Raw genomic sequence first — 15,658 nt, 5'->3', positions numbered from 1 at the left:
GATATGACAGATATGACTTCCTACCAATATATGTATATGGCAGATATGACTTCTTACCAATTCTGTGAAGTCAATTTTGATTCTGCACATAGGGATGATTCATTTTCTGCATTAACTGTGGTAGTTTTTAAATCCTGGATCAGTTTCTGGTACTAGGGCATTCCAAGACTACTTCCTACTGATCAGTTGTGGGTGTGTAAAGGTGGACACACTAATTTGCAATATCTAGTAAATATTGATGTGCTCTAAAATTTACAACTCCCCCCAAACCTGCATGACCTTCCACTTTATATAGCAATGATATTCTGTTTTATGTCACTGGTGTTATAACTTAGAGTCGATAATGAAGAGACCACTTATGTGTCCTTACATGTCATTGCTAGGATTATCAGATTAATCAAAATTTTTCTTTTCTAGTCTGGAAAAAGTGTCCTTCTCACATCTGGAAAACCATTTTCTTCTCTAAAATTCTTTTTGAATGACAGTTTTAAAGAGGGAGCAAGTTATGATTTTTGAAACTTGCATATACAATCAAGTGAAGAGGAAGCTGATAAAAAGTGTCTATCTCTGCAGCTAACATGGGCCTTTTTAATGCCAAGAGCAGGATAAAAGTCAACTTACACAGCATGTGGATTAGGCATGGACGATACCTGAGAAGTTTTAATTACTGTTTAATATTTAATATGACCCTAAATAATTGTCATGAGTAGATGCATAAGACCATGAATGTTTCATTTAAATAGATCTATATATCAGAGATAATTATAGCAGATATCTGGTCTACACATCAGATTACAATTAAGCTCTATTTTACCTATGGCAGATGAAAATCAACACTCAGCCTTTAATTTTTTTAAGTGGTTTTACTAAATTTTAAGCATAAATGCCTTTTATTACCCTTCTCTCTAAGGATGTGAGTTACTTAAAATGTGATAGGGGAAAATGCCAAGCAATTATTTAAGGTATGGAAAGAGAGCTGGTGGCAAGATTCCTTTGTGTAGGGAGCAAAATCCTTCCTTGCTTGTCTCAGACCCCAAATAGGAAAACATGAGCTAGAAATGTGGTACAGAGAAGTCATGAGATTAAGACGGAGGGGGTCCTGAAGTGGGCAGGGAAATTGTCCTAAGAGCCTCATTATCCCCAGAAGAAGTGCTGGATTAGATAAGAAGGGCTGTTCCCAAAACACATTTTAGTTCTGTAAAAATCTGGCTGGTAATAGATATCAGTGGCTGGTATGTTTTTGAACTTTAATACCTCATTCTATTCACAGCCTGGGTCAGGTAGCCCCAGCGGGGCTCTAAGAACTGTTCAAGGTCCTGCATATTTTCAGGAGGGACTCAATTTGGGGAACCGATCCCATCTCTGCACACCTTGTTCTAGACAGGATGATGAGCTACAAACATTTCTGAAAAATTGACCCTCAATATTGCCTGCAAGAATTCTGCTTTCCAGAGGTTATGCCAGCAGACGTTGGTTGGGATGAGGACATGCTTTGTCTGCTATAGATGGTTAAGTGGACAGGAGTTGGGGACATCACATATCTTGCTTTTAGTGTCTCCATTAGAACTGACCAAGGGCTCACACAATAGGGAGGACAGTGAGTTGCTCTCAGAATACCAAGCTTGGCTACCTACCTGTGAAATGGTTTTAGATGCTTTACTGTGAATGACTGTGTGCCAGAAGAACTGTGAGTTGTGTTTATGTGTATAGTTTTTGTTTCCCTTTCAAACAGCTCACGGATAAAGAGGGTATAATTGATGATATTGCCATTTGTTCTCACTGGAGGGTCCCAATTCACTAAGATCTCCCTGGGGTCCTTGGCATAGAGTTTTGGTGGTTCCATGCCTGAGGGTGCAGAAGGACTGGTTCGATCTTTGACAAGTGGACTCAAAATACCCCCTTGGCTATTGTTGGCAGTCACTGTGTAGCCATACTCCACACCTGGCGTAAGGGTGAAATCATGATAGCGCGTTTCCAGGCCAGTGTACACAATGGTTCCATCCCTCCTAAGTTCATAACTTCTGATCTGGCCATTTGGATTTCTTGGGGGTTTCCAGGTGATTTCTATTGATTCTGAGCCTGTAACTTGCAATGCTGGGGGATCCATGTTCTCTGGTGGGGCCTCCATTGTCCAGGCGGATTTTGACACACTAGCTGTGCATCCTCCACTTGTGCAGGCTATAAGGGAGAAATTGTACTGAGTATAAGGCTGCAGATGGGAAACCAGAAGGGACAAGCTCTGCCCTGCAAGGTACTCCTTACCATCATATTTAAGCAAATATTTAGTGATCTTTCCATTTTGAATTGATGGTGGTGACCAAGATGCATTTATTTGACTGGCGCTAATGACCTGAAGAACTGGAGGGCTGACTCCTGATGGAGCAGCCTCAGGAGTTGTGATGTTGATGGGTTTGCTGGTGGAGCAGCCTCCACTCGTGCAAGCTTGGACTGTGTAAGTGTAGGTGGAAAAAGGAAGCAGCTCATCATCAGTATAATTGAAAGTCACAGCATCAAAGCTGAAAGGATAGAGCATTCCATTCCTTTGCAGCCTATAAGACTGAATGATACCATTAGACTGTTCTGGTGGGATCCAGGAAATCAGCAGTTTGGGGGGATTCATAGATACATAGGATACCTCAGGTGGAGAGAGACCTTCTGGAGGTGCTTGCAATGTCCTTACCACATTCCAAGAGCTACAGGTATGTCCCACTGAATTCCAAGAGCAAATTTTATATTCACACAGCATCCATGGTTGCAAACCTGTGTCATTATACATAAATGCATTCCTTTCAGAATTATATTCTGTGAAAACAATTTTCTCATTGGCCTGGATTGTCTGATTCCCCCAAGCCTTTCCCTTGAAGCATCTGCGAATCACTTCATAACGAATTATCTTTCCATTTGGGTTAACAGGCTTAGACCAGCTCAGCTCTACACTTGTGGATTCCACAGACTGGACTGTAGGAGTCAACTGAGAGTCTGGAGGGGCTTCCTCTGTCCAGAGAGACTGGGGTGCTGAGTGGGCACAGCCTGCCCTGGTGCAGGCCTCCAGGATCAGGGTGTAGACAGTGAAGGGATCCAGGCGTCGGAAGAGAAACTGACGACTCAAACCAGTGTACTCCAGGACAGTGTCACTGAAGATGTTGTATTTCTGGAGGAGGAAGAGAGAGAAGCAAAGATAATAATTTGTAGGATGTGATTTCTGGGTGTAGCTACTTAGCCCCTTTTAAGACTTTACCCACCTTATTCCCCATCTTGATGACCCTAATCTAGTAGAAACATTCTGATATTAATTGTGGAAATGTGATCTTTTTCAGTTAATGTAAGGTCCACAGAAAGAGAAAAACACTTTTTTTTTAAACAGCTGGATAACAGTAAGCATTTAAATAAACCTAAGGCTATTGAATCTTATTCTTGACCTAATAGTTACCATGAGGTTTCACCTATTTTTATTTTTTAAAAGTAGGGAAGAATATTCAAATCTCCTATTTTATAGATACTATGTGCTTCTGATCTCATCCTGATTAGAGAAAGTACGTTCTCTCTAAATTGTCTACCACCCATGGCATTTTTTAGGAAGTGAAATTGTAATGCTCAATCATTGGTTATTACAAGGTGTCAGGATTGAAAAAGTGTGTGTGTGTGATACATGTTATACACATGGATAAATCTCTATATGGATATATAATACACATGCATGCACATAAATTACTTTGATGACAAGGAGATAGAAAAATCCACCCTGTTTCCTCTCACAGGTCATGGAAGTACAGATGGCTTCTTAGGGGACAAATTTCTATTGCTCTGGGGAAAACCTTCTGAATGCTCGTTATACAAATGTAGTGCAAGTCTTCATCTCTGCATTATTCATTGTTTTTTTTTGGGGGGGGGCAGAAAAGGAAAGTAACTAAATGTGAATGGAGATGCATTTGAGTAGTGGTTTGTCACTACTTTCCTGCTTCAATGCACCTGAGAGTTAGGACACACTCCTTAGATGCTGCCCTATGATGTTGAGTCGCAAGAGGAGACAGGATACATCAGAATCTCCTAGAATGCACGTACAGTTTGGTGCTTCCTGAAGAAGCTTAGCTTAGGCTGGATTGTTAATATCCTTAAATGCTATTGAAGATTAAACAAGCTCAAATTTTGGAAATCTATTTATGTTGGACTATCATATTTTGGTGTGGTTTTCTTGTTGGGGGTCCCAGGGTATGGAGGATAGAATATTTTTTGGAGGGTAATTAAATTCCACCATCAACTCACAAGCACCTAAAGCTCCCTGGACCCCATTGTGAACCCTGCTAGTCATCTGACAAATCTCTAATAAATATTAAATTCAGCTCTCCCTCTATACTCAAGCCCCTGTATGGTATGTGGAGAAAAAAATTCAAATGCACTGTTATGGTTTGATAAGCAATCCCCAAAGGTTGATGTGTTGAATGCTTGGGTCTCGAGGGTGGTGTTAATGGGGGGTAGAAGAAAATTTAGGAGGTATGGCCTTTTGAGAGGTTCTAGTCATTAGGAGTGTACTTTTGGAGGAGAATAGCAGCACCTCAGTTTCTTCCTCTTCCTTTCTTTGGCTCGTGATGGGAGCAATTTTGCCCTGCCATGCTTTCCCACGTTGATGGGATACCCCATTCACCTACTTTTCCCATCTTTGCCAGAGGCCCAAGGATATGGGTCTGTGGACCTGATCTTGAACCTCACAAAATATGAGCCAAAATAACCCCTTTGTCTTTATAAGTTAATTGCCTCCTGTATTTCTTTGTAGTGACAGAAAGCTTACTAATACCCATGCTGACTGGCCTCACTTTAAATTTCTCACCATAAATTTTCAATAGGCGATTGCCAAATTGTAATCCTATTTTATTCCCCTATGGTTTGCCTCTCATTTCTCAAAGTTGTTATTTCATGTCTTCTTTCCCCATGAACTGCCAATACCCTTTTCCCTCCCTCACAGTTGGCAGCTGACATGACCACATATTTTATTGAGAGAGCAGAAGTTAGAAAGGATGTTCTCATGTTATATATTAGTACCTCCGTGAATCTAGACTTATACTATAGATGGTCCCTGACTTATGACAGTTCAACTTGTGACTTTTTGTTGATGAGAAAGTACGCCCATACAGCCATTTTGCTTTTCGCTTTCAATGTTGCTCTGTGATGAAATAGGTTTTGTATGAGATGATTTTGCTCAACTGTAGGCTAATGTTACTGTTCTGAACACACTTGACATGGGCTAGGCTCAGCTTGGTAGGTTATGTGTAGTAAATGTATTTTCAATTTATCAGTATTTTCAACAAATGATGGGTTTATCTGGATGTGACCCCATCATAAGTTGAGGGGTTTCTGTGTGGACCTTTGTTCCTTTGGGCATGGGTGAAGTACCCATGTCTTTATTAAAGGCTACCCAAGCTCTACATCTGGCCCCTTCTCCTTCCTATCAACTTAACTCTTGTGATTATCCTCATCTCCTGCATCGCCAATGCATCTCCTTTTCTGGTTACTCCCATTAGTGTTTAAATGTACTAAAGTATCTCACTCTTTTGAAATAAGATTTCTCAACACCACAGTCTCCTAGCTACAGTCCCATTTCTACGCTTTTCTTTTCATCTGACCGTCTTTACTTTTATGAGGGGTGTAGGTGCTGGGGATTAAACCCAGGGCCTCATGCGTGCTAGGCAACTGCTCTATAGTTGAGCCACACCCCTGGCCTAAACTTCTCTCATGAGCTGCTGTCCTCATTTCCTTCCTTGTCATTTTCTCCTGAAGGCATCCCAGTCAGGTTTCCCATTCCATTGCTTCATCTTCTTGTTAAATCACAGTGACCTCACAAACAGAGAAACAACATGTATCCCATTTGTTTACAATAAAAAAAAAAAAAAATCACAATGACCTCTTCATTCCCACACCCAGGGTTGCTGCTCTGCCCTCATTACTTGACCTCTCACCAGTATTTGGCATATTTTCTCTTCCATTTTGGGATACCCCATTCACCTACTTTTCCTTCTACTTCCTTGCATTTTCAAACTTCTTTGCTAGATCCTCTTCTTCCTTTAGTCCTCCAAATTTTGTCTGCCTTTGGGCTTGATCTGGGGTTCTCATGCAACTAGTTACGTTCTCTCCATAGCTGATCTCTTCCAGCACCATATCTACCAACTACCTACTAATGGATTCCAAATATTCATTCCAGTGAAGAGCTTTCTTGGGAGTGCCAAACCTGTTCCTCCAACTGCCTACCTATCTCTTCAACCCTTTGAGGCTATTCATCTTCCAACTTTCCCTTCCTGATAAATGGCTCAAAGCCAAAACCTAGAAGTCATTCTGGAATGCTCTTTTTCCTTTGTGCTTCATATCTGGTCCACTAACCCATTTCTAAATCTCTCTCCGATCCTCTCACATTTTTTGACTTCACAATTCTCTAATTCTGACCATCAGCAATCCTCCCTGAATGTCTCCCATAGCTTTTAAACTCTGTTGGTCCTCTTCTAGGCTATTTTCCACACAGTGGCCAGAGTGATTTTCAGAAACATAAATTTGATCATGCTGTTCCTTCACTTAGAGCCTTTAGTAATTTTTCATTGCACTTGGAATCGATTCCCAGCTCCTCGCCACAGCCCACAGGTTGGATGTGACTTGCCTCTGACCAACCACTCCAGCCTCTTCTAGTGAAATCGTTCTTTCCTCCCCAGAGCTTCACCCACACTATCTTTCCTTCCTTTCCTTGAATACACCAAGTTCATTCCTGCCTTCAGGCCTTATATTTGCTGTATTTGGTTTATATTTGTCTGAAATATTTTGCCCCCATATCTTCACATGACTGATTCTGTCTTGTCATTCAGGGCTCAGCTCAAATGTCAACTCAATTCAAATGATTTTCCATTCCAAAATAGCCTGAGCAGGCATAATTACATTAGTCTATTTAATTTTCTTTAGAGCATCCATCACTCTCTGAAATTCCCTTGTTTGTTTATTTACCAGCTTACTGTTTGCCTTTCTGTCTCCCCCCACCCCCCGCTTCATAAACTCCCATGCTCTTATTCTGACACACATAAGGGCTGTGACAGCCAAGACCTTTTCTGTCTTGTTCACTCTTGAATAAGTGCATGGCACTTAGTAGAAGCTCAATAAATATTTGGCAAAATGTAAATGAAGGTAAGAGGAGTCAATATTCCAAGTGTCAATCATGCTAGGGAGAAGCAGACCCTGGAATAGGAAATAAACACTGATAAGGAGAGGTTCTCGTGGGGGCTTTAGGACTGTGGTTTGGAACTTATAGGTGTGGGTCCTTAGGCTCAAGCCTCTCGGCCCAGAGTGGGGGAAGTCTAGTGTCTGTCACATGTAAACAGGCTGGTGGAAAACAACTTGCTTCTGTTATAGCAGGACTGGAGCTAGGCAGAATAAACCAACAGAGAGGCCCATAAGGACAGAGCTGGGCTTGTGAGCTCCAGTTTTGGTTCTGAGTTATTGCTGCATGTAATTTCCTGCCATTATTTCTCTATTGTATTTTCAAGGAAACTTTTTATTACAAGTTGCAGCTGAGTCTTAATTGTTCTATGTAAAAATAGCATGGGACTCTCCATCACCCTGAGGAGTGGAAGGGGAGAGGGCAGTGGCTATACAGCTGTGGGTTAGGGATTCCACAGAACCAGTCTGCAGAAGGTAGTGGAGGAAGGTCTAGGGGGTGAAGGGCCCGAGGAGGCTGGAGGTAGAGGCCAGAGTGTGGGCTGACAGGTGAGTTGCCAACGAGCCTGGGGAGGATCATCAGAAAGGGAGATGAGGTGTGGTTTTCATGTGGGTGAGGTTTCAGAGCATCAGAGGGCAGGTATTAAAGAAAATGCAACCTCCTTTACATGCATGGACTGGAGAAGTCTGGAATACACATGTGACACTTATAAGACTGTTTCTCAAGGATTCATAGAGAAATTGGGGAGAAAGCAGACATATGTGACTTGCTCAGTGAATGTTGGTCAAAGTGAAAATCAGGCAAGGCTTAGGAAAGCAGCTATGGAGGATAGTTCAGATGACAGTAAGAGCAATCAATTTCAGATATGGTGTGATTTCCTGGCTTCTAATCCCAATTTGATCATTTACAATGTGGGGTTGAGGAGTTATTTAGGGTTTGTACGCCTCATGAAGTTTAGAGGTACTACCTGGTGGGGTTGATGTGAGCATTAAATGAGATAATCTATAGAGAGCATTTAGCACAGTGTTGGGTTCATAGGAAGCAATACACACATATATGAGCTAGTTTTCTCTGATCTATGATTAAGGGCCCTGGGGAGCCATCAAGGAGAATTAAACAGACTGTGAAAGGAGTTTTCTCACAGTGACCTGATGGCATGTCAGGGCTCATCTATTTATCTGGAGAACACCAAACATGATTTTATATGCAGGGTAGACATTACCTTAATCACTCCATTGGCTCTCTTAGGTTCTGACCACCGTAGTAGCAATGCCCGGCCGTTCTCCTTCTGTTCCACTGTGAAGTTGCTCAGTTCACTTGGGGATGATTCTAAGGTTTGTATCAGTGTCCAGGGGCTTGAAACTTCTCCTGCATGGTTTACAGCCACCACACCAATGTGATATGTTGTGAATGGTTCTAACCCAAACAGGTGTGCTTGATGGCTTGTTCCCTGGAAGAAAGTTGAAAGGTCAATTTTCTTTCAGAAACTGACAATAATGTCTGGATGCTCATTCTCTGAACTGTGTATACCCCCAAAGCAGATCAGCAACGGCAACACAAAAACCATAGCAGAGATTGGAACTATCACTAAGAAAATTATGTGAGGTTCTTTTCCCTTGTCTTTGTTGAACACCCTGAATATATTAATTAATGTCATATGATTTTAGATACCCAGAAAGTGCGGCTCAGATTCTTTGCCCTTCCAGTTTTTGCAAGCCACAGAATGTGATATACGAACGTTAAAAAATTAAAAAAACAAAATTATGTTTTCTCAGATCAGCTATATTCAGCTGCATTGAAAATCAGTGCGACCAAGTTGCACGTCAGAGACTGGGATAATTGCCTACCAGGTTAATCTTAAGCGTTTGGAGATTTAGCCAGAACAATCCTAATTCTCTAATCCCCAATGCTATTTGTTCATACACGAAACTCTCGCCTTCTCCCCCATCTCCCTCTCTCATTCTCTTAGTGTGCATTTATAGCTTACAAATTCCATAAAACTAACACACATAAAAAACAATAACAAACCCATTGAACTATAAAAGTAACAACACCCTTAGAGAGGCCCGCTGTTAATACGAATGTGAAAATATTCTCATTTTTTAAAAGCACCATAACTAAAACGATTAAACATACCAAAAGAAGTTGCTACCTAGGCTTGGAGAATTAGGTTTTTGTTGATTTAAAGGAAAAGAAAAAAGGGCAGCAGAATTAGGGTCCTGGTTATTTTTTTCTTTTCCCTGCTTAGAAAGAAACATTTAACATTTGAGAGCTAAGAATCTTAATGTTTTGAGAGGCCCTGAGGTGCTCTTTCCACATCTGGACTGGATGGATATGTCTCTTTAAGGTAGAAATTATGTCTGCAAGTGGGGTAGTAATGTGTGTATAGGTAAGCACGCACACACGTGCAAGTTAACATTGTCTGCTGTGTACCATCCCCACTGGATGTGAATGATCATGAGCAAAAAAAAATTGGGGAGTTTTATATTTTGTTTTTATATTTTATTTTGAGACAGGGTCTTCTAAAGTTGCTTAGGGTCTCACTAAGTTGCCAACGCTGGCCTCAAACTTGAGATCCTCTCATCTCAGTCTCCAGAGTCACTGAGATTACAGGCAAGCACCATGGCACCTGACTGATGAACAAATTGTGACTGAGTTAGTAGGATATTTGTACTTAACAAGATGCATAACTGACTTTGATTTACTACATGCTTGAATGTGATAGTCTTCAATGTCTCCTTTTCTTGGTGTGCAAGATAGGAGGAATGTGAGGTGGGGAAGAGGATGTTATTTTGGGGGATAGATACCCAAGAACATCAGACATAGTTATATGTGAGGAAATTCTTCAGTTGGGGATATCCATATTTCAGATAAAATCTAAAAGAAGGTGCCAAAATCAAATTCATTTTCCAAACTAGTTAGACAAAAATCCAAAACATTATAGAAATAATTTTTCTAATAATTTTTTCTCCTATATTCTAGGTTATAGGTTTCAACCACGTTAATGTTTCTTAGTGTTAAACACAGGCAGAGAAAATACAATTTCCTTTACGTATCAAAAACTTGGAAAGTCAATTTTCCTATTTCAATAAGTCCCATTATGAGATTACACGCTAACCTCTTGAAATCTTTTAATATTTAAACATTTACTAAGCGACCAGACTCTGAAACAAATTTTACAGAAATACTAATTTCTCTTTTTTAAAATATTAAAAGTTAGATCATAAATATTTAAAAACTTATTTCTCCACAACATTGGATTGGTCTTTTAGATAAATATAGCACAGAACTCGGATGACCATAATGAATATTAAAATCTGAAGATGCTACAAGTTCTGATTACAAACATTCTTTTCTGATAAATGATTCCTTTTCTGTGGAAATAGGGCAAACATGGGGGAGATTAATAATGCAAAAAAGAATAATTCTTTGTTCAGAATATTCAGTAATAGATGCCAAGAAAAGCATAAGCTCCAAAGCAAACTGTAATCACCTCTAACAGATTATATATAAAAAAGGTAGGCTGTCGGGGAACACTTAGAGATAGCTTTTGTCATAAGAAACATGAAAAGCATGTGGGCTATAAAGCAAAAACATATGTATATTGTCAATAGCAGCACCTGCTCAATTGCAGTTTATTTCAGAGCTGAGAATTCCATTTGGCCCCTAGATGGCAATACTATCAAACACTTTTGGTAACATGAGTACTTAATGATTAACAACCGGCATTCAGTCATCCAACACACTCCAGGCAACCATTAAAAAAATAACAAAACTGATTTCATTATAGATTCTTTTAATAAACATTTATGGCTCGGATCCTTGAAAGCAGAACTATTCAAAATGCCCTGGCCTCAAAACCTCCACCATCTAATGTAGAACATGACCTGCACATCTTGTGAAGTTCATTCATGTCTAGCACAGAAAATGTTTAGGGAGGTATGGCCCTGCAAAGGATGATTACAACAGTTGTTTTGCTTAATCGGGTCTATATTTACCTTTAAAAAGCAGAATTAATCACATATTGGGATGAAAAGAAGAATTTCTGCAACGTGAAATTATATCGAGGACAAGTTCTTATATTACATTGATTTATCATTCCGAATCGAAGAGAGATTAGCAGAGTAAAAGAAAGAAACCAGGGGAAGGGAGGAGAAGAGGGAAGGTAGAATTGCTGGGGAATGATATTGGCCAAATTATATTGTTATATTTTGTGCATGCACGAATATGTAACAATGTATCCCACCATTAGGTACAATTAGATTGTACCAATAAAAATATGAAAAAAATAAAAAAAATTTATTCTTTCTGTAGAGTGACTAATGCACACACACACACACACACACACACACACACACACATGCACACACACACACACCTATAAATACCCATGCTTTTTGTCACTGATTATTAGTAAAGGCCATATGAAAAAGTAAAGGGAATTTAAACGTGGCAAAACAATTCTTATCAATTTATTCCTTCTCATTTTAGGAAGTAATTTGTAGTATTCTCTTCTGAATGGATATCCAATACCAACATTTGCTATTTTAGAATCCTGCAAAATCTGAATTCAATTCACTCTGTGAATTGGTTTGTATCTTGTTCATTTATTCAGCTATTAGTTTTTCTTAAATTCAGAATTTTTGCTTGAGCACTGTGGATCTTAAATATTTTATGTGCAGTTCCTTCTTTAGAGATGTAGCATTCTGTCCCATTGACTAGGAGAAGTCTTCCTTAAAAAAATATTTTCTTGCTGAGAGTTGTGGTGCACACCTCCAATCCCAGAGACTTGGGAGGCTGAGGCAGGAGGACTGCAAGTTCAAAGACAGCCTCAGCAACTTAGTAGACACTCTATATAAATAAAAAATTAAAAGTGCTGGGATGTGGCTTAGTGGTTAAGCTCCGGGTACCAAAAAAAAGAAAAAAAAATTTTTTTCTTCCTTTTGCTCCTTCTCTTTGCCTTTCTTCCTTCCCTTTTTCCTTGTTCCCCCTTTTCACGCAGTTCCTTTCTTCCTTCCCTCCTTTCCTTCTAGACCATCTGAGTCAATAAGTCTCCTCTTTCCTCTTTCTTTCCCTTTGCTCTTGATGCTGTTGAGTTGTTTTTTGTTATCTCTGACTTCTGGGCCACCAACTAGCATTTGCTTCCCTTTTGTCTTTCTCCACCCCATGTCATCTCCATGTCCTATTTACATTTTTAATTTAGAAGATATTTGTTGTTTTTGATAGGTAGCGGATGAAGAAGATGACATAAAAGAAATCAGGAAGAAACATTTTACTAGAGATAATCCTTTCCTCACAATTTAATATTTCTGATGAGATTTAGTCTCTTTCCTTTCTTTCTTTTTTAACTTATATGCATGCAGTCGGTACACAAATCAGTTCATCATTTTATGAGGCGTAAAGACAAGACTCTCTGGAACACTCTGCCAGTTGAGGTTCTGCTGGCAATTTGAACTACATTTTAACCTCTCAACTCTGCTCCTGGGGACACATGAAACTACTTGGAGTCTTCAGCAGTCTGACAATTTTACACCATCTCCTCTGATTATTTTTGACGACTTGAAGTGCCCCAAAGGTGGCCATGGGGTCAATAGGTTTATGTAGGTTGAAAATGATCAAAAATTACCATTGATCTGTAGCTGTCAATAAAAGACTGCATGGGGATCTCCCTGCACAAATGTTTAAACTGCAGAAAGCTACCTAACTTAGTCATCTTTGAGTCTATTGATCTGATGATCCAGCAGTTTCCAGAGCTTTCCCTGTGGTCTTTGTGGTGCATTTTCACTAAACCCACTTACCTTAGCCCTCAGGAATCTTTTTACCCTGCTCCCAGTAATGAACCAAAACAGTGATGCATAGTCCCGCTGTGTTCATCAACAGAGTATTATGTGTGCTTATTACACATTGGAAAGGGTTAATCTTCCTGGTCTCCATCAACTTCATTCTAAGCCAATGGGATTTCTTCTGCCTTTGCCTTTCATTTGCCATTCTCCTTTATCCTGGGCTCCTCATCCTAAAATGGATGAGTTTTGGTTTATAAACCCTGACCATCTTGTGGCGGTGGGGGTGGGGAGGGAGGTTCTTTATCTCCTAGTTATCATAAATGCCAAGACCCAGAAAATGACATCAAAATTTGCCTCTTTTTTCACAAAGATAACTTCATAGCAATATAGACTGAAATATGTCAACCACTCAGATACTTTGTCATAAGTTGTATTTTAACTTGTCATTATGATAACATAAAGGGACAGTTATTTAAAAAAAAAAAAAACCCAGAGTTTTGCTTTTTATTACAAATAAAACATGAGAAGCAGCTCTAGCTCTCATTTGCCTTTGCCTACAAACTACAGATCTGGAGGGTACACATTCTGTCAATTGACTGACTTATACATTATAATGCTTACAAATCAACACAAAACATTTGTCTAGATTTTTGAAAGCCAGATAATTTGTGGTACAGATTCTGTAGGATCATTTTTCTATTCCATTTATAAAGTTAAAATGTGAGTTCCTCAAAGTTTGATCAAGATATTTATTTCTAGTATCTATTCTGCAAAAAATCAGTCTCAATACAGAAATGATCTCAATGATCTCTTTTTTAACCAACTATCAAATTTGAATACTTATCCATGATTAACGAAGCATGGAGATGCCAAGATTGTTAGAAAATTTTAACTAACTACACACACACACACACACACACACACACACACACACACACACACAATTTTACCAAAACCTTCTCTATGTAACTCTGAGTTGGTGGGAGAAAAAAAGAAATTTATTGGTGGTAACACAAACCTGCAGATTTACTCCACAATCAAAGATCAACTCACAGCACAAGGAAGAAAAACAAAATACCCTTTAGGTTGATGACCTATTGTTTCATATGCCTGTAAAGTGTGTTATGTGCTAGGTGGCATCACTAAGTGGTAAGATGGAGCTGCCAAAATGGTCGGTGGGAATATGTATTGCTGTTCAGCAGCCCCATTCAATTCTCTAGATATTTTTGGGCTTTTTACAAATTTTACAAGATTTTACATCTTGTAAAAGTTACTGTAGACAGAGATACAAGATGGAAAACACAGGCTCTTAAAGAGCTTATAACCAGATAGAACCAATCAATCATGCACAAAGATATACACAGTTCAGATCAGCACTTATGAGAGCCAGGAAAATACTAAGAGGCTAGTAATAATTTGGAAGGGAGAAGGTGAAGATTTGGGGAAAACTTGAGATGGCATTTGATTCAAATTAGGAAAAATGTGGGTTTTGAGTAGACAAAAATAGGTGAGGGATTGGAAGAAAGAACAGGAGGAAGAAAGTATAGGATCCATTTGGGAAAGAACTGGCAATTTCTTGTAGTTCAAGTGTGGTGGGTTTAGGGAAATAGTGGGAGGTAAGCCTGGGAAGGGACTGGTAGCAGGAAGGGAGAGGGCTACGAATGTCACCTTAAAGGTTTTGGATTGCATTTGTTAGAAAATAATATGTGGCACTGGGAAAAAATTAGGAACTGATTATGTGTAAAGAGCTTCCCAGGCCTGAAGTAGCTCAGTGGTAGATCACTTACCTCACACGTGTGATGCACTGGGTTCAATCCTCTGCACCACATAAAAATAAATAAAGTCAAAACTAAAGTCAAGGTATTGTGTCCATCTATAATTTAAAAAATTTTAAAAAAGAGCTCCCCAATTTGAAAGAATAATAGAAGAACGCTTAAATTTTGCCTTAATGTGGTATAGACCATGGTCAGTGAATGATGAAATAACAAATATGTTAGGAATTAATTAATAATTAATCAATTGTCTATTTAAATTGTTATTCAACCAAAAAGTTTAGACAGTCATCTGTACAAGGGAGTAGGAAAGTATTTTCCTAGGAACAAGATTTTTAAAAATATTTATTATTTTCAAATTTGTAATTATTATTTAGAGACATGTTTTCTTTTGATCTAAAGGTAAAGTGGGATTTATGAAAACTGAACTGAATTAAAACCAATGTTACTGTCCATTGTCCTCACCACTATCAGAATCACATACACCTGAGCTGTGTTGTTTCCTAATAATGGAGACCCGTTCACATGGAGCCACCCACATGCCTGCACTGGTCCCTTGTACAGATCAAACAGCTATGTAGCACCTAAAAATGTTATTCACACCATTATGACTGGGAAACAGAACAAGGTTAGCTCAAAGGAGCACACGGGTCTAACACATTCTTAGCTCTGGCTTCTAAGTAATGTTAGGAACTTAATTTCAAAGATGATAAGAAAGTAGAAATGCACATTCTCTCTTTGGATGATTGTGACAGATATGCCCATGGCTGATGAGTCAGGGGTCCTTTGTTTTAACAACTGGAAATTTCAAACTTAAAATGTAGGTTTGGCCTGTAATCCCAGTGGCTTGGGAGGTTGAGGCAGGAGGATCTCAAGTTCTAAGCCAGTTTCAGCAACTTAGCAAGGCCCTAAGCAAC

The 15,658-nt window shown here is 39.3% G+C and overlaps 1 protein-coding gene across 1 annotated transcript in view; it reads right to left on the bottom strand.

Moving 5' to 3' along the window:
* Positions 1-15,658, bottom strand: part of USH2A (usherin) — a 777,454-nt gene that overhangs the window by 51,248 nt on the left and 710,548 nt on the right. Inside the window, 2 exon segments of the mRNA XM_079107116.1 lie at positions 1,635-3,151; positions 8,409-8,636. Coding sequence (XP_078963242.1) covers positions 1,635-3,151; positions 8,409-8,636 — 1,745 coding nt within the window.

Source organism: Sciurus vulgaris (genome assembly GCF_902686455.1).
Source record: "Sciurus vulgaris genome assembly, chromosome: 12".
Classification (NCBI taxonomy): Eukaryota; Metazoa; Chordata; class Mammalia; order Rodentia; family Sciuridae; genus Sciurus; species Sciurus vulgaris.
This window is presented reverse-complemented; position numbering and strand designations above follow the sequence as displayed.